Genomic DNA, 26,597 nt, shown 5'->3' with positions numbered 1-26,597 from the left:
GACGCCACATGGTAAACACGGGCATAGTTTGAGGGTCATAGTGACAGATGTTTGGATCCGGGACTTTGGTGGAATTTGATAAGTGTTTAGAGTAACGTCTTTAGATCATTACCAGTATTATTATTCATGTTTGTAACACAGACTGGAGGTGGTTTCTAGATATGACGTTCCTCTGCAACAGCAGCGTATCCCTGTGTCCGAGTGATGGCGATGGCGGTGGTGGTGAGATGAGTGGTGAGCGGCCGATGGTCGGTGAATACTCACTGTTGACGCTACCTGCTAGTGCATTAATGTTGTTCAGACCCATGGTGGCGCCAGCCAGGCCCTGCAGAGTGCCCAGAGAGGTCAGAGAGTTCATGCCCGAGGAGTTGGCTGTGTTGCCCGCTGTCGGGAAGAGAGGATACCAGGGGGAGAGGAAGGAGTGGGCAAGAGAGGGAGGGAGAGAAAGAGGAAGGAAGAACAAGACAACAAGCACGCGCGTTAGAGAAGCGGAGGCATCCAATTGGACGTTTTAGTGATATAAGCAACAACATCCTCCCTGCTCAGACAAACTGGAGCTGGGGAGAGTGGCAGGCAGGAAGTACATATCTCTGCCCTCATTCAACACCGAAAGTCCTAGAAATGAGTGTAGCTGCCATGTAACATATAAAGATCCCTCACACATGTGAATGCAGAGCACGATGAACACAGTAGTTGTGGACGCGTGTGTAGCGATGAAAAGGTGAGGGACTGGGTTGTTCCTTCGTGAAGCGGTCATGTAACGACCAAACCTAAAGCAGGCAGACAGGCAGGCAAGAGCGCCAGGCGACCAACTAGACCCTACGCTAGAGTCCTGCTTAGGATCCCTAAGTATGATAGAAGTATGACAGAGATATATCTCGGCATACATGTTACATGTTTTTGTTTTTTTACAAGGTTAATTTAGCCCTAGAACAGAGACACAGACACACACAGACACGATTGTGACACACACACAGACACGATTGTGACACACACACACAGACACGATTGTGACACACACACACAGACACGATTGTGACACACAGACAGGCACGATTGTGACACACAGACAGGCATGATTGTGACACACAGACAGACACGATTGTGACACACACACAGACACGATTGTGACACACACACAGACACGATTGTGACACACACACAGACACGATTGTGACACACACACACAGACACGATTGTGACACACACAAATACAAAAGAACAGATCGTGAGTGACAAGATCATGCCTAAGTGCTACATGGTCCCTAAGTACAATGTGAGTGAATAACAATTGTCTTTTACAGACGTTTATTTGATTGTCCAGAAAGTGTCCATCTTCCAGTGGACATAATGTCCACACACCCCTCATGTCCAGTCACACTTACACTGCGTCAGAAAAAGAGGATATCTTAAAATAGACTTAGTACAAATGAAAAGCAAGACAGTCTCTCAATGGTAAATTGTCTGTCTTTATCAAATTGATACTAATATTCCGTCAAAATGTCATTGGTGGAGAGTGTCACCTTTCATTGGCACTGAGCAGAGCATGCACTAATAGTGTAGCTCTAGTAACCACAGAACACATGAGAGCGAGCGAGAGAGCAGAATTCACATTCAAACCTATGCTAAGCAGATGGGTGAAAGGAGGGAGCAGGACAGGCAAAGGGTGATGGGTTCATGAGAGAGAGACACTAAACAAAGCTCTTATTCACGCTCTGTTACTTGGCTACTCCAGAAAAGACAGCAACCAGGGAACTGGAGGAGCAAGGCAGGGAGGACGAGAGAGAGACGACAAATGGAGTGAAAGAGAGAGAGAGATAGGGAGGGAAGAAAAATAAATAGAATCAGATAAAAGCAAAGAGAGAGAGAGCAGAATAAGAGGAAAGCAGAGAAAGAGAGAGAGAGAGAGAGAGCAGAATAAGATAAAAGCAGAAAGAGAGAGAGAGCAGAATAAGAGGAAAGCACAGAGAGAGAGAGAGAGAGAGAGAGAGAGAGAGAGAGAGAGCAGAATAAGATAAAAGCAGAAAGAGAGAGAGAGAGCAGAATAAGATAAAAGCAGAGAGAGAGAGCAGAATAAGATAAAAGCAGAAAGAGAGAGAGAGAGCAGAATAAGATAAAAGCAGAAAGAGAGAGAGAGCAGAATAAGAGGAAAGCACAGAGAGAGAGAGCAGAATAAGATAAAAGCATAAAGAGAGAGAGAGAGAGCAGAATAAGATAAAAGCAGAGAGAGAGAGAGAGAGCAGAATAAGAGAAAAGCAGAGAGCAGAATAAGATGAAAGCAGAGAGAGAGAGCAGAATAAAAGAAAAGCAGAGAGCAGAATAAGATAAAAGCAGCGAGAGAGAGCAGAATAAGATAAAAGCAGAAAGACAGAGAGAGAGAGCAGAATAAGAGAACAGCAGAGAGAGAGCAGAATAAGATAAAAGCAGCGAGAGAGAGAGCAGAATAAGAGAACAGCAGAGAGCGAGAGAGCAGAATAAGATGAAAGCAGAAAGAGAGAGAGCAGAATAAGAGAACAGCAGAGAGCAGAATAAGATAAAAGCAGCGAGAGAGAGCAGAATAAGATAAAAGCAGCGAGAGAGAGAGAGAGCAGAATAAGAGAACAGCAGAGAGAGAGCAGAATAAGATAAAAGCAGCGAGAGAGAGCAGAATAAGAGAACAGCAGAGAGAGAGAGAGCAGAATAAGAGAACAGCAGAGAGAGAGAGAGAGCAGAATAAGAGAACAGCAGAGAGAGAGCAGAATAAGAGAACAGCAGAGAGAGAGAGAGCATAATAAAATAAAAGCTGAGAGAGAGCAGATTAAGATAAAAGCAGCGAGAGAGAGAGCAGAATAAGAGAACAGCAGAGAGAGAGAGAGAGCAGAATAAGAGAACAGCAGAGAGAGAGCAGAATAAGAGAACAGCAGAGAGAGAGAGAGAGCAGAATAAGAGAACAGCAGAGAGAGAGCAGAATAAGAGAACAGCAGAGAGAGCAGAATAAGATAAAAGCAGAGAGAGCAGAATAAGATAAAAGCAGAGAGAGAGAGCAGGATAAGATAAAAGCAGAGAGAGAGAGCAGGATAAGATAAAAGCAGAGAGAGAGAGCAGAATAAGATAAAAGCAGAAAGAGAGAGAGAGCAGAATAAGATAAAAGCAGAAAGAGAGAGAGAGAGCAGAATAAGATAAAAGCAGAGAGAGAGAGCAGAATAAGATAAAAGCAGAAAGAGAGAGAGAGAGAGCAGAATAAGATAAAAGCAGAAAGGGAGAGAGAGCAGAATAAGAGGAAAGCACAGAGAGAGAGAGCAGAATAAGATAAAAGCAGAAAGAGAGAGAGAGGGAGCAGAATAAGATAAAAGCAGAAAGAGAGAGAGAGAGCAGAATAAGAGAAAAGCAGAAAGAGAGAGAGCAGAATAAGAAAAAAGCAGAGAGAGAGAGAGAGAGAGAGAAGAATAAGAGAAAAGCAGAGAGAGAGGGCAGAATAAGATAAAAGCAAAGAGAGAAAGAGAGCAGAATAAGATAAATCAAAGAGAGAGAGCAGAATAAGAGAAAAGCAGGAGAGAGAAGAATAACAGAAAAGCAGAGAGCGAGAGAGAGCAGAATAAGAGAAAAGCAGAGAGCAGAATAAGATGAAAGCAGAGAGAGAGCAGAATAAAAGAAAAGCAGAGAGCAGAATAAGGGAAATCAGAGAGCGAGAGAGCAGAATAAGATGAAAGCAGAAAGAGAGAGAGAGCAGAATAAGATGAAAGCAGAAAGAGAGAGAGATCAGAATAAGATGAAAGCAGAAAGAGAGAGAGCAGAATAAAAGAAAAGCAGAGAGCAGAATAAGATGAAAGCATAGAGAGAGAGAGCAGAATAAAAGAAAAGCAGAGAGCGAGAGAGCAGAATAAGATGAAAGCAGAAAGAGAGAGAGCAGAATAAGAGAACAGCAGAGAGAGATCAAAATAAGAGAACAGCAGAGAGAGAGAGCAGAATAAGAGAACAGCAGAGAGCAGAATAAGATAAAAGCAGCGAGAGAGAGCAGAATAAGATAAAAGCAGCGAGAGAGAGAGAGCAGAATAAGAGAACAGCAGAGAGAGAGCAGAATAAGATAAAAGCAGCGAGAGAGAGAGCAGAATAAGAGAACAGCAGAGAGAGAGAGAGCAGAATAAGAGAACAGCAGAGAGAGAGAGAGAGAGCAGAATAAGAGAACAGCAGAGAGAGAGAGAGAGCAGAATAAGAGAACAGCAGAGAGAGAGAGAGCAGAATAAGAGAACAGCAGAGAGAGAGCAGAATAAGAGAACAGCAGAGAGAGAGAGCAGAATAAGATAAAAGCTGAGAGAGAGAGCAGAATAAGATAAAAGCAGCGAGAGAGAGAGCAGAATAAGAGAACAGCAGAGAGAGAGAGAGAGAGCAGAATAAGAGAACAGCAGAGAGAGAGAGCAGAATAAGAGAACAGCAGAGAGAGAGAGAGAGCAGAATAAGAGAACAGCAGAGAGAGAGCAGAATAAGAGAACAGCAGAGAGAGCAGAATAAGATAAAAGCAGAGAGAGCAGGATAAGATAAAAGCAGAGAGAGAGAGCAGAATAAGATAAAAGCAGAAAGAGAGAGAGAGCAGAATAAGATAAAAGCAGAAAGAGAGAGAGAGAGCAGAATAAGATAAAAGCAGAGAGAGAGAGCAGAATAAGATAAAAGCAGAAAGAGAGAGAGAGAGAGAGCAGAATAAGATAAAAGCAGAAGAGAGAGAGAGCAGAATAAGAGGAAAGCACAGAGCGAGAGAGCAGAATAAGATAAAAGCAGAAAGAGAGAGAGAGAGAGCAGAATAAGATAAAAGCAGAAAGAGAGAGAGCAGAATAAGAGAAAAGCAGAAAGAGAGAGAGCAGAATAAGAGAAAAGCAGAGAGAGAGAGAGAGAAGAATAAGAGAAAAGCATAGAGAGAGGGTAGAATAAGATAAAAGCAAAGAGAGAAAGAGAGCAGAATAAGAAATCAAAGAGAGAGAGCAGAATAAGAGAAAAGCAGGAGAGAGTAGAATAACAGAAAAGCAGAGAGCGAGAGAGAGAGCAGAATAAGAGAAAAGCAGAGAGCAGAATAAGATGAAAGCAGAGAGAGAGAGCAGAATAAAAGAAAAGCAGAGAGCAGAATAGAGAAAATCAGAGAGCGAGAGAGCAGAATAAGATGAAAGCAGAAAGAGAGAGAGAGCAGAATAAGATGAAAGCAGAAAGAGAGAGATCAGAATAAAAGAAAAGCAGAGAGCAGAATAAGATGAAAGCAGAGAGAGAGAGAGCAGAATAAAAGAAAAGCAGAGAGCAGAATAAGATGAAAGCAGAGAGCGAGAGAGCAGAATAAGATGAAAGCAGAAAGAGAGAGAGCAGAATAAGAGAACAGCAGAGAGAGATCAAAATAAGAGAACAGCAGAGAGAGAGAGCAGAATAAGAGAGCAGGAGAGAGCAGAATAAGATAAAAGCAGCGAGAGAGAGCAGAATAAGATAAAAGCAGCGAGAGAGAGAGAGCAGAATAAGAGAACAGCAGAGAGAGAGCAGATTAAGATAAAAGCAGCGAGAGAGAGAGCAGAATAAGAGAACAGCAGAGAGAGAGAGAGCAGAATAAGAGAACAGCAGAGAGAGAGAGAGAGCAGAATAAGAGAACAGCAGAGAGAGAGCAGAATAAGAGAACAGCAGAGAGAGAGAGAGCAGAATAAGATAAAAGCTGAGAGAGGGAGCAGAATAAGATAAAAGCAGCGAGAGAGAGAGCAGAATAAGAGAACAGCAGAGAGAGAGAGAGAGAGCAGAATAAGAGAACAGCAGAGAGAGAGCAGAATAAGAGAACAGCAGAGAGAGAGAGAGAGCAGAATAAGAGAACAGCAGAGAGAGAGAGCAGAATAAGAGAACAGCAGAGAGAGAGAGAGAGCAGAATAAGAGAACAGCAGAGAGAGAGAGAGCAGAATAAGAGAACAGCAGAGAGAGAGAGAGAGAGCAGAATAAGAGAACAGCAGAGAGAGAGCAGAATAAGAGAACAGCAGAGAGAGAGAGCAGAATAAGATAAAAGCTGAGAGAGAGAGCAGAATAAGATAAAAGCAGCGAGAGAGAGAGCAGAATAAGAGAACAGCAGAGAGAGAGAGAGCAGAATAAGAGAACAGCAGAGAGAGAGAGAGCAGAATAAGAGAACAGCAGAGAGAGAGAGAGAGAGAATAAGAGAACAGCAGAGAGAGAGCAGAATAAGAGAACAGCAGAGAGAGAGAGCAGAATAAGATAAAAGCTGAGAGAGAGAGCAGAATAAGATAAAAGCAGCGAGAGAGAGAGCAGAATAAGAGAACAGCAGAGAGAGAGAGAGAGCAGAATAAGAGAACAGCAGAGAGAGAGAGAGCAGAATAAGAGAACAGCAGAGAGAGAGAGAGCAGAATAAGAGAACAGCAGAGAGAGAGCAGAATAAGAGAACAGCAGAGAGAGCAGAATAAGATAAAAGCAGAGAGAGCAGAATAAGATAAAAGCAGAGAGAGAGAGCAGGATAAGATAAAAGCAGAGAGAGAGAGCAGAATAAGATAAAAGCAGAAAGAGAGAGAGAGCAGAATAAGATAAAAGCAGAAAGAGAGAGAGAGAGCAGAATAAGATAAAAGCAGAGAGAGAGAGCAGAATAAGATAAAAGCAGAAAGAGAGAGAGAGAGAGAGAGAGAGAGAGCAGAATAAGATAAAAGCAGAAAGAGAGAGAGAGCAGAATAAGATAAAAGCAGAAAGAGAGAGAGAGAGAGCAGAATAAGATAAAAGCAGAAAGAGAGAGAGCAGAATAAGAGAAAAGCAGAAAGAGAGAGAGCAGAATAAGAGAAAAGCAGAGAGAGAGAGAGAGAGAGAGAGAGAAGAATAAGAGAAAAGCATAGAGAGAGGGTAGAATAAGATAAAAGCAAAGAGAGAAAGAGAGCAGAATAAGAAATCAAAGAGAGAGATCAGAATAAGAGAAAAGCAGGAGAGAGTAGAATAACAGAAAAGCAGAGAGCGAGAGAGAGAGCAGAATAAGAGAAAAGCAGAGAGCAGAATAAGATGAAAGCAGAGAGAGAGAGCAGAATAAAAGAAAAGCAGAGAGCAGAATAAGAGAAAATCAGAGAGCGAGAGAGCAGAATAAAATGAAAGCAGAAAGAGAGAGAGATCAGAATAAGATGAAAGCAGAAAGAGAGAGAGCAGAATAAGATGAAAGCAGAAAGAGAGAGAGCAGAATAAGATGAAAGCAGAAAGAGAGAGAGCAGAATAAGAGAAAAGCAGAGAGCAGAATAAGATGAAAGCAGAGAGAGAGAGAGCAGAATAAGAGAACAGCAGAGAGAGATCAAAATAAGAGAACAGCAGAGAGAGAGAGCAGAATAAGATAAAAGCAGAAAGAGAGAGAGAGCAGAATAAGATAAAAGCAGAAAGAGAGAGAGAGAGAGCAGAATAAGATAAAAGCAGAAAGAGAGAGAGCAGAATAAGAGAAAAGCAGAAAGAGAGAGAGCAGAATAAGAGAAAAGCAGAGAGAGAGAGAGAGAGAGAAGAATAAGAGAAAAGCATAGAGAGAGGGTAGAATAAGATAAAAGCAAAGAGAGAAAGAGAGCAGAATAAGAAATCAAAGAGAGAGATCAGAATAAGAGAAAAGCAGGAGAGAGTAGAATAACAGAAAAGCAGAGAGCGAGAGAGAGAGCAGAATAAGAGAAAAGCAGAGAGCAGAATAAGATGAAAGCAGAGAGAGAGAGCAGAATAAAAGAAAAGCAGAGAGCAGAATAAGAGAAAATCAGAGAGCGAGAGAGCAGAATAAAATGAAAGCAGAAAGAGAGAGAGATCAGAATAAGATGAAAGCAGAAAGAGAGAGAGCAGAATAAGATGAAAGCAGAAAGAGAGAGAGCAGAATAAGATGAAAGCAGAAAGAGAGAGAGCAGAATAAGAGAAAAGCAGAGAGCAGAATAAGATGAAAGCAGAGAGAGAGAGAGCAGAATAAGAGAACAGCAGAGAGAGATCAAAATAAGAGAACAGCAGAGAGAGAGAGCAGAATAAGAGAACAGCAGAGAGCAGAATAAGATAAAAGCAGCGAGAGAGAGCAGAATAAGATAAAAGCAGCGAGAGAGAGAGAGAGCAGAATAAGAGAACAGCAGAGAGAGAGCAGAATAAGATAAAAGCAGCGAGAGAGAGAGCAGAATAAGAGAACAGCAGAGAGAGAGAGAGCAGAATAAGAGAACAGCAGAGAGAGAGAGAGATCAGAATAAGAGAACAGCAGAGAGAGAGAGCAGAATAAGAGAACAGCAGAGAGAGAGAGAGCAGAATAAGATAAAAGCTGAGAGAGGGAGCAGAATAAGATAAAAGCAGCGAGAGAGAGAGCAGAATAAGAGAACAGCAGAGAGAGAGAGAGAGAGAGCAGAATAAGAGAACAGCAGAGAGAGAGCAGAATAAGAGAACAGCAGAGAGAGAGAGAGCAGAATAAGAGAACAGCAGAGAGAGAGCAGAATAAGAGAACAGCAGAGAGAGCAGAATAAGATAAAAGCAGAGAGAGCAGAATAAGATAAAAGCAGAGAGAGAGAGCAGGATAAGATAAAAGCAGAGAGAGAGAGCAGAATAAGATAAAGGCAGAAAGAGAGAGAGAGCAGAATAAGATAAAGGCAGAAAGAGAGAGAGAGCAGAATAAGATAAAAGCAGAAAGAGAGAGAGAGCAGAATAAGATAAAAGCAGAAAGAGAGAGAGAGCAGAATAAGAGGAAAGCAGAAAGAGAGAAAGCAGGAGAGTGAAGGAGAAAAAAGTGTCTCAATGTGACCTAGATGAACCCATCTCCTCCAGAGACTGCTGCTGTCTGTCTCTCTAGTCGCCAGACTCTGGTCATGTCCAGAGGCAGATCACACACACGACACATAAAGGTTCCAACAACCATCCCTCCCCCGGGAACAATTCCACTGCACTTAAGGTTCCCGTGTCTCGGAGGGCTTGTGAAGCGAAGAGACGAGAGTCACTTTAAAGGCACAACAAACCCACACAAACAACCACACCCACCCACAGACAACTCTCAGTGTGGAAACCGAACACAGACGACATTGAGCTTCAGTACGTTTTACACACAACGCGTGGGACACGGAATGATATGGCCGTAGGGTGTACATGTCACATGACACGGTGAGGAGGTGAAGTGCTGTCAGACACAGACACGCAGGCAGGCGCCGGGACGGACACGGCATGGGGTCCCCGTGGTAACAGTAACACAATAACGAAACGCAGAGGTGGCGGACGGCAATGACTACTGATGGTGATGAAGATGGTTCGATCATCAGCAATGATGACGAAGAGGATGGTATTGCTGACGACAGTGAAAATGATGGTGGTGGTAGGACAGGAGGGCAGGTCCCCCCCGCGTTTGATCCCCCCCCCCCCCCCCCCCTCTGAAGCGGCGTTACCTGGGCTGGCCAGTGCTCCGAGGGAGGCCACGTTGGAGGACAGGGGGTTTGCGTTGGGGCCGGCTGAGTTTTGGGCCGCCGCTGCCGCCGCTGCTAAAGTGGCCAGGTTCTGCAACTGCAGAGCACTCATACCTGGAGGAGAGGAGCCAGAGAGGGTGTTGTCAAACCTGGGGACCACGTCTGGACCGCATCCGAAACCGGGTGCTAACCGCGTGGGCGCCGAAGGAGAGGCGTCTACTCGGGTTGACAAGCTGAGTGTTACTCATGAATGGTGGTTGAGGTGGAAAGTGCTACAATAAAATACTATCACTTCTCAATGCTAATTTTAGGCCACTATTCGGGGGGCATGTCAAGATATGACCAATTCCAGGCAGATCCTGACAACTGTGGACCACTAACACACACTGACAGCCTGGACATAAACTCCTGCAAGGGGGAAGAGAGACGACACTGGCAACCGCCTGTCCAAGCTCTTCCATAAACACCTGTGGTCTATCTCAAGGTGTCATCTACCCTACTTTGTCTAGCTTCCTGTTTGATTCTATTGTTGTCTTTTACAGATAACAACATGTAGCATAACAAGGCATTTGGACTCTACATTAACATAGAGCTTTGTTGTCTGTGCCGTGAGGTTTCTGGGGGTAGTAATTCATCAACATGTACAGTATGTAACTCTAGTCTAGTATGTAGGCTAACTGTAACCTGGTTTACTCATTAGCTACATGGCATTAGCATATGGGCCATTACTTAAGCATAATTAATGAGGCCATGCCAGCTTCTGACTGATGATAAAGTAACGACCATTAGACACCCCCAGGGGTGGTCAACCCTGCACCGTGTGTGACAGCAGCGTGGGTGTGTGTGAGAGAGAGTAAGTGTGTACGTGAGCCGTTGGTGTGTATGAATGCATGCATGTGTGTGTCAGACAGAGCGCGCGTGTGTGTGAATAGAGAAATATGGCGTAGTAGGTTGGACATACGTGCTGTTTGGCTTACTGAGAGACAAGGCTCCATAAAGCAGACAGCCTCACTTTGTAGAACAGAGCAATGGAGCCCCAACGACCAACTCACAGAGAGAACTACGCCCGTTTATATAACACTCCTGTGGACCCTGGAAAGAGGGACGGACACCGTGTCAAATGTGAGGTATGTGTCGTATATACAGTCTGAATGTATATACAGTACCATGAATGTACACACACACGCACACACAACATCACAGGAACGAGACACCATGAAGAAAAATTCAGAGCTTGGCACCTGGGTGAACGGTTTAAGGGGGTTAGGGGGTTTATGTTTTCTCTGAACAGTTTTCATTGGACCAGATGGCTAAACCCAGCTTGACCAATAAAGAGAAGGCGCTAGAATAATTGGTTAGTGAGGCGCTCGTGTCCCGATAGGCCCGTCTGACAGCGTGAAATAACAAGCGTTTAAATCTTCCGTCTCCTCTTCTTCCGGAGCAGCCTGATCAGAATGTCCCATTTCTGTGGTTGCCGTGACGACCGGTCTGGACAGGAGGTGTGTGTGTGTGTGTGTGTGTGACGCAGTCACAGTGCAGACTTCTCATGCGATAAACAACTCGTGTACATCAGCCAGCTGTCTGCTGTTGTCTACTCATATACATGCTGTTGTCTACTCATATACATGTTGTTGTCTACTCATATACATGTTGTTGTCTACTCATATACATGTTGTTGTCTACTCATATACATGTTGTTGTCTACTCATATACATGTTGTTGTCTACTCATATACATGTTGTTGTCTACTCATATACATGTTGTTGTCTACTCATATACATGTTGTTGTCTACTCATATACATGTTGTTGTCTACTCATATACATGCTGTTGTCTACTCATATACATGTTGTTGTCTACTCATATACATGCTGTTGTCTACTCATATACATGCTGTTGTCTACTCATATACATGTTGTCTACTCATATACATGCTGTTGTCTACTCATATACATGTTGTTGTCTACTCATATACATGTTGTCTACTCATATACATGCTGCTGTCTACTCATATACATGTTGTTGTCTACTCATATACATGTTGTTGTCTACTCATATACATGCTGTTGTCTACTCATATACATGTTGTTGTCTACTCATATACATGCTGTTGTCTACTCATATACATGTTGTTGTCTACTCATATACATGCTGTTGTCTACTCATATACATGTTGTTGTCTACTCATATACATGCTGTTGTCTACTCATATACATGCTGTTGTCTACTCATATACATGTTGTTGTCTACTCATATACATGCTGTTGTCTACTCATATACATGCTGTTGTCTACTCATATACATGTTGTCTACTCATATACATGCTGTTGTCTACTCATATACATGCTGTTGTCTACTCATATACATGCTGTTGTCTACTCATATACATGTTGTTGTCTACTCATATACATGTTGTTGTCTACTCATATACATGTTGTTGTCTACTCATATACATGTTGTTGTCTACTCATATACATGCTGTTGTCTACTCATATACATGTTGTTGTCTACTCATATACATGCTGTTGTATACTCATATACATGCTGTTGTCTACTCATATACATGTTGTCTACTCATATACATGCTGTTGTCAACTCATATACATGTTGTTGTCTACTCATATACATGTTGTCTACTCATATACATGCTGTTGTCTACTCATATACATGTTGTTGTCTACTCATATACATGTTGTTGTCTACTCATATACATGCTGTTGTCTACTCATATACATGTTGTTGTCTACTCATATACATGCTGTTGTCTACTCATATACATGCTGTTGTCTACTCATATACATGTTGTTGTCTACTCATATACATGCTGTTGTCTACTCATATACATGTTGTTGTCTACTCATATACATGTTGTCTACTCATATACATGCTGTTGTCTACTCATATACATGTTGTTGTCTACTCATATACATGTTGTTGTCTACTCATATACATGTTGTTGTCTACTCATATACATGCTGTTGTCTACTCATATACATGTTGTTGTCTACTCATATACATGTTGTTGTCTACTCATATACATGCTGTTGTCTACTCATATACATGTTGTTGTCTACTCATATACATGCTGTTGTCTACTCATATACATGTTGTTGTCTACTCATATACATGCTGTTGTCTACTCATATACATGCTGTTGTCTACTCATATACATGTTGTTGTCTACTCATATGCTGTTGTCTACTCATATACATGCTGTTGTCTACTCATATACATGCTGTTGTCTACTCATATACATGTTGTTGTCTACTCATATACATGTTGTTGTCTACTCATATACATGCTGTTGTCTACTCATATACATGTTGTTGTCTACTCATATACATGCTGTTGTCTACTCATATACATGTTGTTGTCTACTCATATACATGCTGTTGTCTACTCATATACATGTTGTTGTCTACTCATATACATGCTGTTGTCTACTCATATACATGCTGTTGTCTACTCATATACATGCTGTTGTCTACTCATATACATGTTGTTGTCTACTCATATACATGTTGTTGTCTACTCATATACATGCTGTTGTCTACTCATATACATGTTGTTGTCTACTCATATACATGCTGTTGTCTACTCATATACATGCTGTTGTCTACTCATATACATGTTGTTGTCTACTCATATACATGCTGTTGTCTACTCATATACATGTTGTTGTCTACTCATATACATGTTGTCTACTCATATACATGCTGTTGTCTACTCATATACATGTTGTTGTCTACTCATATACATGTTGTTGTCTACTCATATACATGCTGTTGTCTACTCATATACATGTTGTTGTCTACTCATATACATGCTGTTGTCTACTCATATACATGTTGTTGTCTACTCATATACATGCTGTTGTCTACTCATATACATGTTGTTGTCTACTCATATACATGCTGTTGTCTACTCATATACATGTTGTTGTCTACTCATATACATGTTGTTGTCTACTCATATACATGCTGTTGTCTACTCATATACATGTTGTTGTCTACTCATATACATGCTGTTGTCTACTCATATACATGTTGTTGTCTACTCATATACATGTTGTTGTCTACTCATATACATGTTGTTGTCTACTCATATACATGTTGTTGTCTACTCATATACATGCTGTTGTCTACTCATATACATGCTTGTTGTCTACTCATATACATGTTGTTGTCTACTCATATACATGTTGTTGTCTACTCATATACATGTCTACTCATATACATGTTGTTGTCTACTCATATACATGCTGTTGTCTACTCATATACATGTTGTTGTCTACTCATATACATGCTGTTGTCTACTCATATACATGTTGTTGTCTACTCATATACATGCTGTTGTCTACTCATATACATGTTGTTGTCTACTCATATACATGTTTGTCTACTCATATACATGTTTGTCTACTCATATACATGCTGTTGTCTACTCATATACATGTTGTTGTCTACTCATATACATGTTGTTGTCTACTCATATACATGCTGTTGTCTACTCATATACATGTTGTTGTCTACTCATATACATGCTGTTGTCTACTCATATACATGCTGTTGTCTACTCATATACATGTTGTTGTCTACTCATATACATGCTGTTGTCTACTCATATACATGTTGTTGTCTACTCATATACATGTTGTTGTCTACTCATATACATGTTGTTGTCTACTCATATACATGTTGTTGTCTACTCATATACATGTACATGTTGTCTACTCATATACATGTTGTTGTCTACTCATATACATGTTGTTGTCTACTCATATACATGTTGTTGTCTACTCATATACATGTTGTTGTCTATCACATGCTGTTGTCTACTCATATACATGTTGTTGTCTACTCATATACATGTTGTTGTCTACTCATATACATGTTGTTGTCTACTCATATACATGTTGTTGTCTACTCATATACATGTTGTTGTCTACTCATATACATGTTGTTGTCTACTCATATACATGTTGTTGTCTACTCATATACATGTTGTTGTCTACTCATATACATGCTGTTGTCTACTCATATACATGTTGTTGTCTACTCATATACATGTTTGTCTACTCATATACATGTTGTTGTCTACTCATATACATGTTGTTGTCTACTCATATACATGTTGTTGTCTACTCATATACATGTTGTTGTCTACTCATATACATGTTGTTGTCTACTCATATACATGTTGTTGTCTACTCATATACATGCTGTTGTCTACTCATATACATGTTGTTGTCTACTCATATACATGTTGTTGTCTACTCATATACATGTTGTTGTCTACTCATATACATGTTGTTGTCTACTCATATACATGTTGTTGTCTACTCATATACATGTTGTTGTCTACTCATATACATGTTGTTGTCTACTCATATACATGTTGTTGTCTACTCATATACATGTTGTTGTCTCATATACATGTTGTTGTCTACTCATATACATGATGTTGTCTACTCATATACATGATGTTGTCTACTCATATACATGATGTTGTCTACTCATATACATGATGTTGTCTACTCATATACATGATGTTGTCTACTCATATACATGCTGTTGTTGTCTACTCATATACATGCTGTTGTCTACTCATATACATGCTGTTGTCTACTCATATACATGCTGTTGTCTACATGTTGTTGTCTACTTGTTGTCTACTCATATACATGTTGTTGTCTACTCATATACATGTTGTTGTCTACTCATATACATGCTGTTGTCTACTCATATACATGTTGTTGTCTACTCATATACATGTTGTTGTCTACTCATATACATGTTGTTGTCTACTCATATACATGCTGTTGTCTACTCATATACATGCTGTTGTCTACTCATATACATGCTGTTGTCTACTCATATACATGTTGTTGTCTACTCTACTGCTGTTGTCTACTCATATACATGTTGTCTACTCATATACATGCTGTTGTCTACTCATATACATGCTGTTGTCTACTCATATACATGCTGTTGTCTACTCATATACATGCTGTTGTCTACTCATATACATGCTGTTGTCTACTCATATACATGCTGTTGTCTACTCATATACATGCTGTTGTCTACTCATATACATGTTGTTGTCTACTCATATACATGATGTTGTCTACTCATATACATGCTGTTGTCTACTCATATACATGCTGTTGTCTACTCATATACATGCTGTTGTCTACTCATATACATGCTGTTGTCTACTCATATACATGCTGTTGTCTACTCATATACATGTTGTTGTCTACTCATATACATGTTGTTGTCTACTCATATACATGATGTTGTCTACTCATATACATGTTGTTGTCTACTCATATACATGCTGTTGTCTACTCATATACATGCTGTTGTCTACTCATATACATGCTGTTGTCTACTCATATACATGTTGTTGTCTACTCATATACATGCTGTTGTCTACTCATATACATGCTGTTGTCTACTCATATACATGCTGTTGTCTACTCATATACATGTTGTTGTCTACTCATATACATGCTGTTGTCTACTCATATACATGATGTTGTCTACTCATATACATGTTGTTGTCTACTCATATACATGCTGTTGTCTACTCATATACATGATGTTGTCTACTCATATACATGCTGTTGTCTACTCATATACATGCTGTTGTCTACTCATATACATGCTGTTGTCTACTCATATACATGATGTTGTCTACTCATATACATGCTGTTGTCTACTCATATACATGTTGTTAGAATAGAATAGAATCCCTATTTCCAAGAAAACACAGTTCTTCACTTCACAACCTTCACATTATACATATATTTTGTAGCACATTGTGGAAAAACTTGTTCCAACCAGTCATCCTGATAAACAACAACATTCTTGTAAAACACAACTCTATAAGATAACTTGTAATCTTAGTAGCATAGCCCTTTTAAAGAAACTCATTTGTCACAGAGTGCTTAAGTGGTAAGGAAAAACTCCTAAAGCAGAAAAACCTGAAAAGGAACCAGACAGACCTGAGAAGAGCGCATCTTCTTCAGTCTGATAAACTATGATGAAAGCCCACGGTATGTGCTGTGTCAGAAGTAGTCCCTATGGTATTGTATAACACACTGTATTTTTCCACTCTGCGAATGGAGGGCAGCGCTGTCGAGTGGCTTTGTCACTTTGTGGGTTTAGAGTGGAGCAGATGACTCAATCAGGCTCGGCTGAGTGGAAAGACACTGATCTGACCCTAGACTCTATACACTCAGTCAGTCAGTCACACACACACACACACACACACACACACACACACACACACACACACACACACACACACACACACACACACACACACACACACACGCACGCACGCACGCACACACACACGCACACACACACTGATGGGAGGCCTAATGCCACTTAATCAAACAAAACAGGGAGGATTACAACACTATTCCCTAGAGCAGGGGTGTTCAACTCCCACCATACGAGGTCCAGAGCCTGCTGGTTTTCTGTTCTACCTGATTATTAATTGCACCCAATCAGTTCCCACTTAGAGGGAAACAATGAAAAAGCACAGTGGAACTGGTCCAGAGTTGAGTTTGAGGGCCCTGGAGAATGACTAAGACTAGGAGACACAGTTGTGGGGGAACCAGAGAGCAGAACAGAGCAGAAGAATCATCAACGCTACCAGCATCACTTTAATATGGAGAGAACCACTCTATTCTCAACCCCTATCTATAATATCAAACCTCTCCACGGTACCTGTTCATAAAGACTGAGATCTAAAGAAGCCATGTGCAATGGCTACACTTCATCTGGAGTGTCAAACAGCAGAGAGCCCCGGTCCTGAAAGAGGAAGAGAGACACAGAGACAGCTCTGCACACATCAGGAGCTCCAGCATTGGGGCTATACAGCTGGCAGGCTGTGCTGTGTACTCCGGGCTGTATAGCTCTGTGGAGGCTCCGTATGCCACCTGGGTTGAGCTGGGCCGGGGCTCTATCGTAAGCGCTAGCTAGCTAGCTGGCTCTAATTGAATGCTCATTGGGGTAATTGAGCCTCTCACTGCTCTCCGACTCCTCATGATGAAGACTGGGACCAGATGTCACTGAGCTGTCTCACATCTACTGCCAATCACGTACGGTTGCCCAGCGACAGATGGACGGCCAAAAGGATTCCGGAATGCAGCCGCGATTTCACTTCCAGTTCCAACTGTTCCAAGTCCCTGAGCGTTTCTGTGTGTGTGTGTGTGTGTGTGTGTGTGTGTGTGTGTGTATGAGAGAGAGCGTTCTAACAGCCGTTCACTGAGGTAAAAGATCCTCAGAGCCCATACTCACTCAACTACACCACATCAACCAACATTACGGGCTCTTAAAAATGTCCCTGTGTCCAGAACGCTCAACCCACCTACTTTGCAAGACATAGATACACATTTTAAAAACTTGAACCAATGAGCTTACTACTTTAGAAATACATTATTTCTACACTGCAACAACCAGTTCCTCAAATCCATTCAGTTTTGCACTACTTATTAGAATGTATTCTTTCCTTCAGCGGTGCTGGCAATTACAGTACTCCTGTGCCGATAGCTGCTATAAATATTCCCCCTCTGCCTCCCTCTGTCAGCCAGCTAAACAGTCTACAATCAGGAGCTGACAGCTTACTGAGCACCCAAGGAGAGGGAGAGAGCGAGAAAGAGAGAGGGTGGGAGTGAGGCGGCAAGAGGGAGAGAGGCAGGGCGTAGGAGGACGGAAGAAAGGGGGGTAGGTGGGATGACAGGGTGAGGGATTCAGAAAAAGCAATTGAAAGAAAGGAGGGGAGACACAGGGACAAAGGAGAGGGATGAAGTGGATAAAGGATGGAGAGAGACAGGTGGGAGTGTGTGTAGGAGAACATGCAGAGGAAAAGACAAAGGAGAGGGATGAAGAGGATAAAGGATGGAGAGAGACAGGTGGGAGTGTGTGTAGGAGAACATGCAGAGGAAAAGACAAAGGAGAGGGATGAAGAGGATAAAGGATGGAGAGAGACAGGTGGGAGTGTGGGTAGGAGAACATGCAGAGGAAAAGACAAAGGCGACCAGCAGGGGGAAACAGTGAGCAGAGCTCCTCTCTCATCTCTCTCTATTTTCCTTCTGTGTTGCCTTATTGCCAGACTAAACATCCCTCCTTTGAGGCCTGGTACACTCTTCTGTCCTGATGGATAACAGACTCAAGACAAATCTGAACAACAGCGACATCTTAAAAAACTAGTTGCTGCATAGTTTCTAGAATATTACTCAGTGTGTGTGTGTGTGTGTGTGTGTGTACATCTGCTGGACTCACCTGCCATCTGTTGGATCCCACTGAAGGCTCCAAGGTTACTGGAGGAGGTGGCCTGCTGGAGCAACTGAGGGAGAAAGAAAGAGAGGAGCGATAGAGAGATAGATAGATCGGAAAATAATAAAAGAGAGAGAAACAGAGTGAGATGGAGGGATTGGAAATACAAACATCACCCTCACTATATTTTCTCTGCTAGTATCCTCATGATCTTGGTAGCATTACTGCATGTGGGCTATATGCTATATAAACATTGAATATGACATCTTCTACTGTGCATTTAACCACTGAGTCACTGAGACATTTCAGAATAGAACACAGAGTAACTGTCAAAGAACTTATGTGCATTTACAACTTTGTACACCTATTTCCAAGTTTACAGGTTCAGGAAAGATCCTAGCTGTGATGAAGGGGACTCAAGGAAGAGTAGACTGGTCTGTTTCAGAGAAGTTGGGGACAGAAGTCTTAAAAGGTTTCATAGTGAAAGAGGAAGAGGGTCAGTTCTGAAAGAGGCTACCGAAGGAAGGGGGTCCTAAGAATGAGTTGAGAGGGGGGTTCTGAAAGAGGCTACCGAAGGAAGTCCCTGAAGAATGAGTTGAGAGGGGGTTCTGAAAGAGGCTACCGAAGGAAGGGGTCCTAAGAATGAGTTGAGAGGGGGTTCTGAAAGAGGCTACCAAAGGAAGGGGGTCCTAAGAATGAGTTGAGAGGGGGGTTCTGAAAGAGGCTACCAAAGGAAGGGGGTCCTAAGAATGAGTTGAGAGGGTGGTTCTGAAAGAGGCTACCGAAGGAAGGGGGTCCTAAGAATGAGTTGAGAGGGTGGTTCTGAAAGAGGCTACCGAAGGAAGGGGGTCCTAAGAATGAGTTGAGAGGGTGGTTCTGAAAGAGGCTACCGAAGAAAGGGGGTCCTAAGAATGAGTTGAGAGGGGGTTCTGAAAGAGGCTACCGAAGGAAGGGGTCCTAAGAATGAGTTGAGAGGGGGTTCTGAAAGAGGCTACCGAAGGAAGGGGGGTCCTAAGAATGAGTTGAGAGGGGGTTCTGAAAGAGGCTACCGAAGGAAGGGGGTCCTAAGAATGAGTTGAGAGGGTGGTTCTGAAAGAGGCTACCGAAGGAAGGGGTCCTAAGAATGGAAGGGGTTCTGTCCTAAGAATGAGTTGAGAGGGGTTCTGAAAGAGGCTACCGAAGGAAGGGGGTCCTAAGAATGAGTTTAGAGGGTGGTTCTGAAAGAGGCTACCGAAGGAAGGGGGTCCTAAGAATGAGTTGAGAGGGTGGTTCTGAAAGAGGCTACCGAAGGAAGGGGGTCCTAAGAATGAGTTGAGAGGGGGTTCTGAAAGAGGCTACCGAAGGAAGGGGTCCTAAGAATGAGTTGAGAGGGTGGTTCTGAAAGAGGCTACCGAAGGAAGGGGGTCCTAAGAATGAGTTGAGAGGGGGTTCTGAAAGAGGCTACCGAAGGAAGGGGGTCCTAAGAATGAGTTGAGAGGGTGGTTCTGAAAGAGGCTACCGAAGGAAGGGGGTCCTAAGAATGAGTTGAGAGGGGGTTCTGAAAGAGGCTACCGAAGGAAGGGGTCCTAAGAATGAGTTTAGAGGGTGGTTCTGAAAGAGGCTACCGAAGGAAGGGGGTCCTAAGAATGAGTTGAGAGGGTGGTTCTGAAAGAGGCTACCGAAGAAAGGGGTCCTAAGAATGAGTTGAGAGGGGGTTCTGAAAGAGGCTACCGAAGGAAGGGGGTCCTAAGAATGAGTTGAGAGGGGGGTTCTGAAAGAGGCTACCGAAGGAAGGGGGTCCTAAGAATGAGTTGAGAGGGTGGTTCTGAAAGAGGCTACCGAAGGAAGGGGGTCCTAAGAATGAGTTGAGAGGGTGGTTCTGAAAGAGGCTACCGAAGGAAGGGGGTCCTAAGAATGAGTTTAGAGGGGGGTTCTGAAATGCTATGAAGTACTGAAGCAGGGAGGGGGAATGAGGCTTCTGAAACACCACATGCCAATCTGTCAATCAATCACCGCTGTGACCCAATAGGATGACGATATTAGACATGGGAAAGACCTCTTACTGGATCACACCAACGATTGGCCCCGCCCATTGAACCTTTACCCCTATTATTCAAAGACCTCATTTCCCTGTCACGGAGGGGGAGTGGACCCTTAAGGGGGAAGAAGAGGGAAAGGGATAGGAAGCGGGTCTGACTCTCTGGGGGTGTGGACGGGGGGTCGGCGGTTGGCGACGGCAGGGAGGGTAGTGGGGGCGGGGAGGGTAGCACTGACTGCGGCGGCGACAGATGCGTTGGCTGCGGGGCTGCAGTAAGGGGTGGGCGACGCGGCGTGTCCTCTTACAGCCAGATACTGCGGGGTGAGGCCGCCCAGCCCTGTCAGACTCCCCCAGGTGGTGGCGTTGTTGAGCTGCTGCATCTGCTGAGCCAGCTGCTGCTGCAGGCGCCGCTGCTCCTTGTCCTTCTGCGTGTCGGCAAACTTCACCACGATGGGAGACGAGCAGCCCTGAGGAAGGGAGGAGGGAGGGTGGGAGGGAGGGTTCAGTATTGCACAAGGAATTTCCTGAATTCATATTCAAAATATACAAAAATTTGATTGGTTTCACAAGGAATTGGTTACAAACTAACCCTAACACAACATAGGTACAATGCACGCAGACACACACGTAACACGACATTAACAAGCACACACAACTAAGGGGAAGGGACTAGCTTCCCATAAGGGCCAGTTATCTTACAGTCCACAATGGGTTTATTTCCACAGAAAGCGATTTCCTGAGTTCTAAAAGTATTTCATCATCTCACGGAGTGGGGAAAAGAGAGAGCGAGATAGGTACGGGGAGACGGAGGTAGAGAGAGGGAACAGAGATGGTCAGAGGGACGGGGAGACGGAGATAGAGAGAGGGAACAGAGATGGTCAGAGGGACGGGGAGACGGAGGTAGAGAGAGAGAGAACAGAGATGGTCAGAGGGACGGGGAGACGGAGGTAGAGAGAGAGAGAACAGAGATGGTCAGAGGGACGGGGAGACGGAGGTAGAGAGAGAGAGAACAGAGATGGTCAGAGGGACGGGGAGACGGAGGTAGAGAGAGGGAACAAAGATGGTCAGAGAGACGGGGAGACGGAGGTAGAGAGAGGGAACAGAGGTGGTCAGAGGGACGGGGAGACGGAGGTAGAGAGAGGGAACAGAGATGGTCAGAGGGACGGGGAGACGGAGGTAGAGAGAGAGAACAGAGGTGGTCAGAGGGACGAGGAGACGGACGTAGAGAGAGAGAACAGAGATGGTCAGAGGGACGGGGAGACGGAGGTAGAGAGAGAGAACAGAGATGGTCAGAGCGACGGGGAGACGAAGGTAGAGAGAGAGAACAGAGATGGTCAGAGGGACGGGGAGACGGAGGTAGAGAGAGGGAACAGAGGTGGTCAGAGGGACGAGGAGACGGACGTAGAGAGAGAGAACAGAGATGGTCAGAGGGATGGGGAGACGGAGGTAGAGAGAGAGAACAGAGATGGTCAGAGGGACGGGGAGACGGAGGTAGAGAGAGAGAACAGAGATGGTCAGAGGGACGGGGAGACGGAGGTAGAGAGAGGGAACAGAGATGGTCAGAGGGACGAGGAGACGGACGTAGAGAGAGAGAACAGAGATGGTCAGAGGGACGGGGAGACGGAGGTAGAGAGAGAGAACAGAGATGGTCAGAGCGACGGGGAGACGAAGGTAGAGAGAGAGAACAGAGATGGTCAGAGGGACGGGGAGACGGAGGTAGAGAGAGGGAACAGAGGTGGTCAGAGGGACGAGGAGACGGATGGTCAGAGGGATGAGAGAGAGAACAGAGATGGTCAGAGGGATGGGGAGACGGAGGTAGAGAGAGAGAACAGAGATGGTCAGAGGGACGGGGAGACGGAGGTAGAGAGAGGGAACAGAGATGGTCAGAGGGACGGGGAGACGGAGGTAGAGAGAGAGAACAGAGATGGTCAGAGGGACAGGGAGACGGAGGTAGAGAGAGGGAACAGAGGTGGTCAGAGGGACGGGGAGACGGAGGTAGAGAGAGAGAACAGAGATGGTCAGAGGGGAAGGGAGACGGAGGTAGAGAGAGAGAACAGAGATGGTCAGAGGGATGGGGAGACGGAGGTAGAGAGAGAGAACAGAGATGGTCAGAGGGACAGGGAGACGGAGGTAGAGAGAGGGAACAGAGGTGGTCAGAGGGACGGGGAGACGGAGGTAAAGAGAGAGAACAGAGATGGTCAGAGGGACGAGGAGACGGAGGTAGAGAGAGGGAACAGAGGTGATCAGAGGGACGGGGAGACGGAGGTAGAGAGAGAGAACAGAGATGGTCAGAGGGGAAGGGAGACGGAGGTAGAGAGAGAGAACAGAGATTGTCAGAGGGACAGGGAGACGGAGGTAGAGAGAGGGAACAGAGGTGGTCAGAGGGACGGGGAGACGGAGGTAGAGAGAGAGAACAGAGATGGTCAGAGGGACGGGGAGACGGAGGTAGAGAGAGAGAACAGAGATGGTCAGAGGGACGGGGAGACGGAGGTAGAGAGAGGGAACAGAGGTGGTCAGAGGGACGGGGAGACGGAGGTAGAGAGAGAGAACAGAGATGGTCAGAGGGACGGGGAGACGGAGATAGAGAGAGGGAACAGAGGTGGTCAGAGGGACGGGGAGACGGAGGTAGAGAGAGAGAACAGAGATGGTCAGAGGGGAAGGGAGACGAGAGCGAGAGAAAGAGATTTAGAGAGCTTAGAGAGAGAGAGAGAATCAGAGCATTGTGTCCGTAAATGAGGTACATGTGTTTCTGTGTGTGTCACTCTTTCTCACTGTGTGTGTGTGTGTCAAATCAAATCATCAAATCAAATTTTATTTGTCACATACACATGGTTAGCAGATATTAATGCGAGTGTAGCGAAATGCTTGTGCTTCTAGTTCCGACAATGCAGTAATAACCAACAAGTAATCTAGCTAACAATTCCAAAACTACTACCTTATAGACACAAGTGTAAGGGGATAAGAATATGTACATAAAGATATATGAGTGAGTGATGGTACAGAGCGGCATAGGCAAGATACAGTAGATGGTATTGAGTGCAGTATATACATTTGAGATGAGTATGTAAACAAAGTGGCATAGTTAAAGTGGCTAGTGATACATGTATTACATAAAGATGCAGTAGATGATATAGAGTACAGTATATACACATACAGTATATACATACGAGATGAATAATGTAGGGTATGTAAACATTATATTAGGTAGCATTGTTTAAAGTGGCTAGTGATATATTTTACATCATTTCCCATCAATTCCCATTATTAAAGTGGCTGGAGTTGAGTCAGTGTGTTGGCAGCAGCCACTCAATGTTAGTGGTGGCTGTTTAACAGTCTGATGGCCTTGAGATAGAAGCTGTTTTTCAGTCTCTCGGTCCCAGCTTTGATGAACAGACAGTGGCTCGGGTGGTTGTTGTCCTTGATGATCTTTATGACCTTCCTGCGACATCGGGTGGTGTAGGTGTCCTGGAGGGCAGGTAGTTTGCCCCCGGTGATGCATTGTGCAGACCTCACTACCCTCTGGAGAGCCTTACGGTTGTGGGCGGAGCAGTTGCCGTACCAGGCGGTGATACAGCCCGACAGGATGCTCTCGATTGTGCATCTGTAGAAATTTGTGAGTGCTTTTGGTGACAAGCCAAATTTCTTCAGCCTCCTGAGGTTGAAGAGGCGCTGCTGCGCCTTCTTCACGATGCTGTCTGTGTGGGTGGACCAATTCAGTTTGTCTGTGATGTGTACGCCGAGGAACATAAAACTTACTACCCTCTCCACTACTGTTCCATCAATGTGGATAGGGGGGTGTTCCCTCTGCTGTTTCCTGAAGTCCACAATTTTTTTTTTTTTTTTTTAACCTTTATTTAACCAGGCAAGTCAGTTAAGAACAAATTCTTATTTTCAATGACGGCCTAGGAACAGTGGGTTAACTGCCTGTTCAGGGGCAGAACGACAGATTTGTACCTTGTCGGCTCAGGGGTTTGAACTTGCAACCCTCCGGTTACTAGTCCAGCGCTCTAACCACTAGGCTACCCTGCCGCATCTCCTTAGTTTTGTTGACGTTGAGTGTGAGGTTATTTTCCTGACACCACACTCCGAGGGCCCTCACCTCCTCCCTATAGGCCGTCTCGTCGTTGTTGGTAATCAAGCCTACCACTGTTGTGTCGTCCGCAAACTTGATGATTGAGTTGGAGGCGTGCGTGGCCACGCAGTCGTGGGTGAACAGGGAGTACAGGAGAGGGCTCAGAACGCACCCTTGTGGGGCCCCAGTGTTGAGGATCAGCGGGGTGGAAATGTTGTTGCCTACCCTCACCACCTGGGGGCGGCCCGTCAGGAAGTCCAGTACCCAGTTGCACAGGGCGGGGTCGAGACCCAGGGTCTCGAGCTTGATGACGAGCTTGGAGGGCACTATGGTGTTAAATGCCGAGCTGTAGTCGATGAACAGCATTCTCACATAGGTATTCCTCTTGTCCAGATGGGTTAGGGCAGTGTGCAGTGTGGTTGAGATTGCATCGTCTGTGGACCTATTTGGGCGGTAAGCAAATTGGAGTGGGTCTAGGGTGTCAGGTAGGGTGGAGGTGATATGGTCCTTGACTAGTCTCTCAAAGCACTTCATGATGACGGAAGTGAGTGCTACGGGGCGGTAGTCGTTTAGCTCAATTACCTTAGCTTTCTTGGGAACAGGAACAATGGTGGCCCTCTTGAAGCCTGTGGGAACAACAGACTGGGATAGGGATTGATTGAATATGTCCGTAAACACACCAGCCAGCTGGTCTGCGCATGCTCTGAGGGCGCGGCTGGGGATGCCGTCTGGGCCTGCAGCCTTGCGAGGGTTGACACGTTTAAATGTTTTCCTCACGTCGGCTGCAGTGAAGGAGAGTCTGCATGTTTTAGTTGCGGGCCGTGTCAGTGGCACTGTATTGTCCTCAAAGTGGGCAAAAAAGTTATTTAGTCTGCCTGGGAGCAAGACATCCTGGTCCGTGACTGGGCTGGTTTTCTTTTTGTAATTCGTGATTGACTGTAGAGCCTGCCACAAAGCTCTTGTGTCTGAGCCGTTTAATTGAGATTCTACTTTGTCTCTATACTGACGCTTAGCTTGTTTGATTGCCTTGCGGAGGGAATAGTTACACTGTTTGTATTCGGTCATGTTTCCGGTCACCTTGCCCTGATTAAAAGCAGTGGTTCGGGCTTTCAGTTTCACGCGAATGCTGCCATCAATCCACGGTTTCTGGTTTGGGAATGTTTTAATCGTTGCTATGGGAACGACATCTTCAACGCGCGTTCTAATGAACTCGCTTACCGAATCAGCGTATTCGTCAATGTTGTTGTCTGACGCAATACGAAACATATCCCAGTCCACGTGATGGAAGCAGTCTTGGAGTGTGGAATCAGATTGGTCGGACCAGCGTTGAACAGACCTCAGCGTGGGAGATTCTTGTTTTAGTTTCTGTCTGTAGGCAGGGATCAACAAAATGGAGTCGTGGTCAGCTTTTCCGAAAGGAGGGCGGGGCAGGGCCTTATATGCGTCGCGGAAGTTAGAATAGCAGTGATCCAAGGTTTTTCCAGCCCTGGTTGCGCAATCGATATGCTGATAAAATTTAGGGCGTCTTGTTTTCAGATTAGCCTTGTTAAAATCCCCAGCTACAATGAATTCAGCCTCCGGATAAATGGATTCCAGTTTGTAAAGAGTCAAATAAAGTTAGTTCAGAGCCATCGATGTGTCTGCTTGGGGGGGAATATATACGGCTGTGATTATAATCGAAGAGAATTCCCTTGGTAGATAATGCGGTCGACATTTGATTGTGATGAATTCTAAATCAGGTGAACAGAAGGACTTGAGTTCCTGTATGTTGTTATGATCACACCACGTCACGTTAACCATGAAGCATACGCCCCCACCCCTCTTCTTACCAGAAAGATGTTTGTTTCTGTCGGC

At 44.3% G+C, this 26,597-nt stretch overlaps 2 protein-coding genes across 17 annotated transcripts in view; one reads left to right on the top strand and one right to left on the bottom strand.

The window, feature by feature from the left end:
* Nucleotides 1–26,597, bottom strand: part of LOC115119253 (CUGBP Elav-like family member 2) — a 262,492-nt gene that overhangs the window by 11,084 nt on the left and 224,811 nt on the right. For 7 of the 16 annotated variants that reach the window (XM_065008230.1, XM_065008228.1, XM_065008242.1 and 4 more), the window contains 4 exons: nt 20,908–21,138; nt 18,661–18,724; nt 9,345–9,476; nt 265–372 (listed from right to left, as the gene is read on the bottom strand). In XM_065008230.1, coding sequence (XP_064864302.1) covers nt 265–372; nt 9,345–9,476; nt 18,661–18,724; nt 20,908–21,138 — 535 coding nt within the window. The remainder of the gene's footprint in view (nt 1–264; nt 373–9,344; nt 9,477–18,660; nt 18,725–20,907; nt 21,139–26,597) is intronic. The other 9 variants (XM_065008232.1, XM_065008234.1, XM_065008237.1 and 6 more) reach the window with 7 other exon arrangements.
* Nucleotides 2,862–6,811, top strand: LOC135564036 (golgin subfamily A member 6-like protein 26; the record flags this gene model as incomplete). Its single annotated transcript, XM_065008435.1, has 8 exons — nt 2,862–2,959; nt 3,506–3,536; nt 4,165–4,241; nt 4,405–4,447; nt 5,575–5,642; nt 5,795–5,941; nt 6,068–6,178; nt 6,724–6,811. Coding segments are annotated over 8 exons (663 nt in total), but the record flags the coding sequence as incomplete, so codon positions are not given.

Source organism: Oncorhynchus nerka, linkage group LG23 (assembly GCF_034236695.1).
Source record: "Oncorhynchus nerka isolate Pitt River linkage group LG23, Oner_Uvic_2.0, whole genome shotgun sequence".
Lineage (NCBI taxonomy): Eukaryota > Metazoa > Chordata > Actinopteri > Salmoniformes > Salmonidae > Oncorhynchus > Oncorhynchus nerka.
Note: the sequence above shows the minus strand (reverse complement) of the source record. Positions and strands in the feature narration are given on the sequence as shown.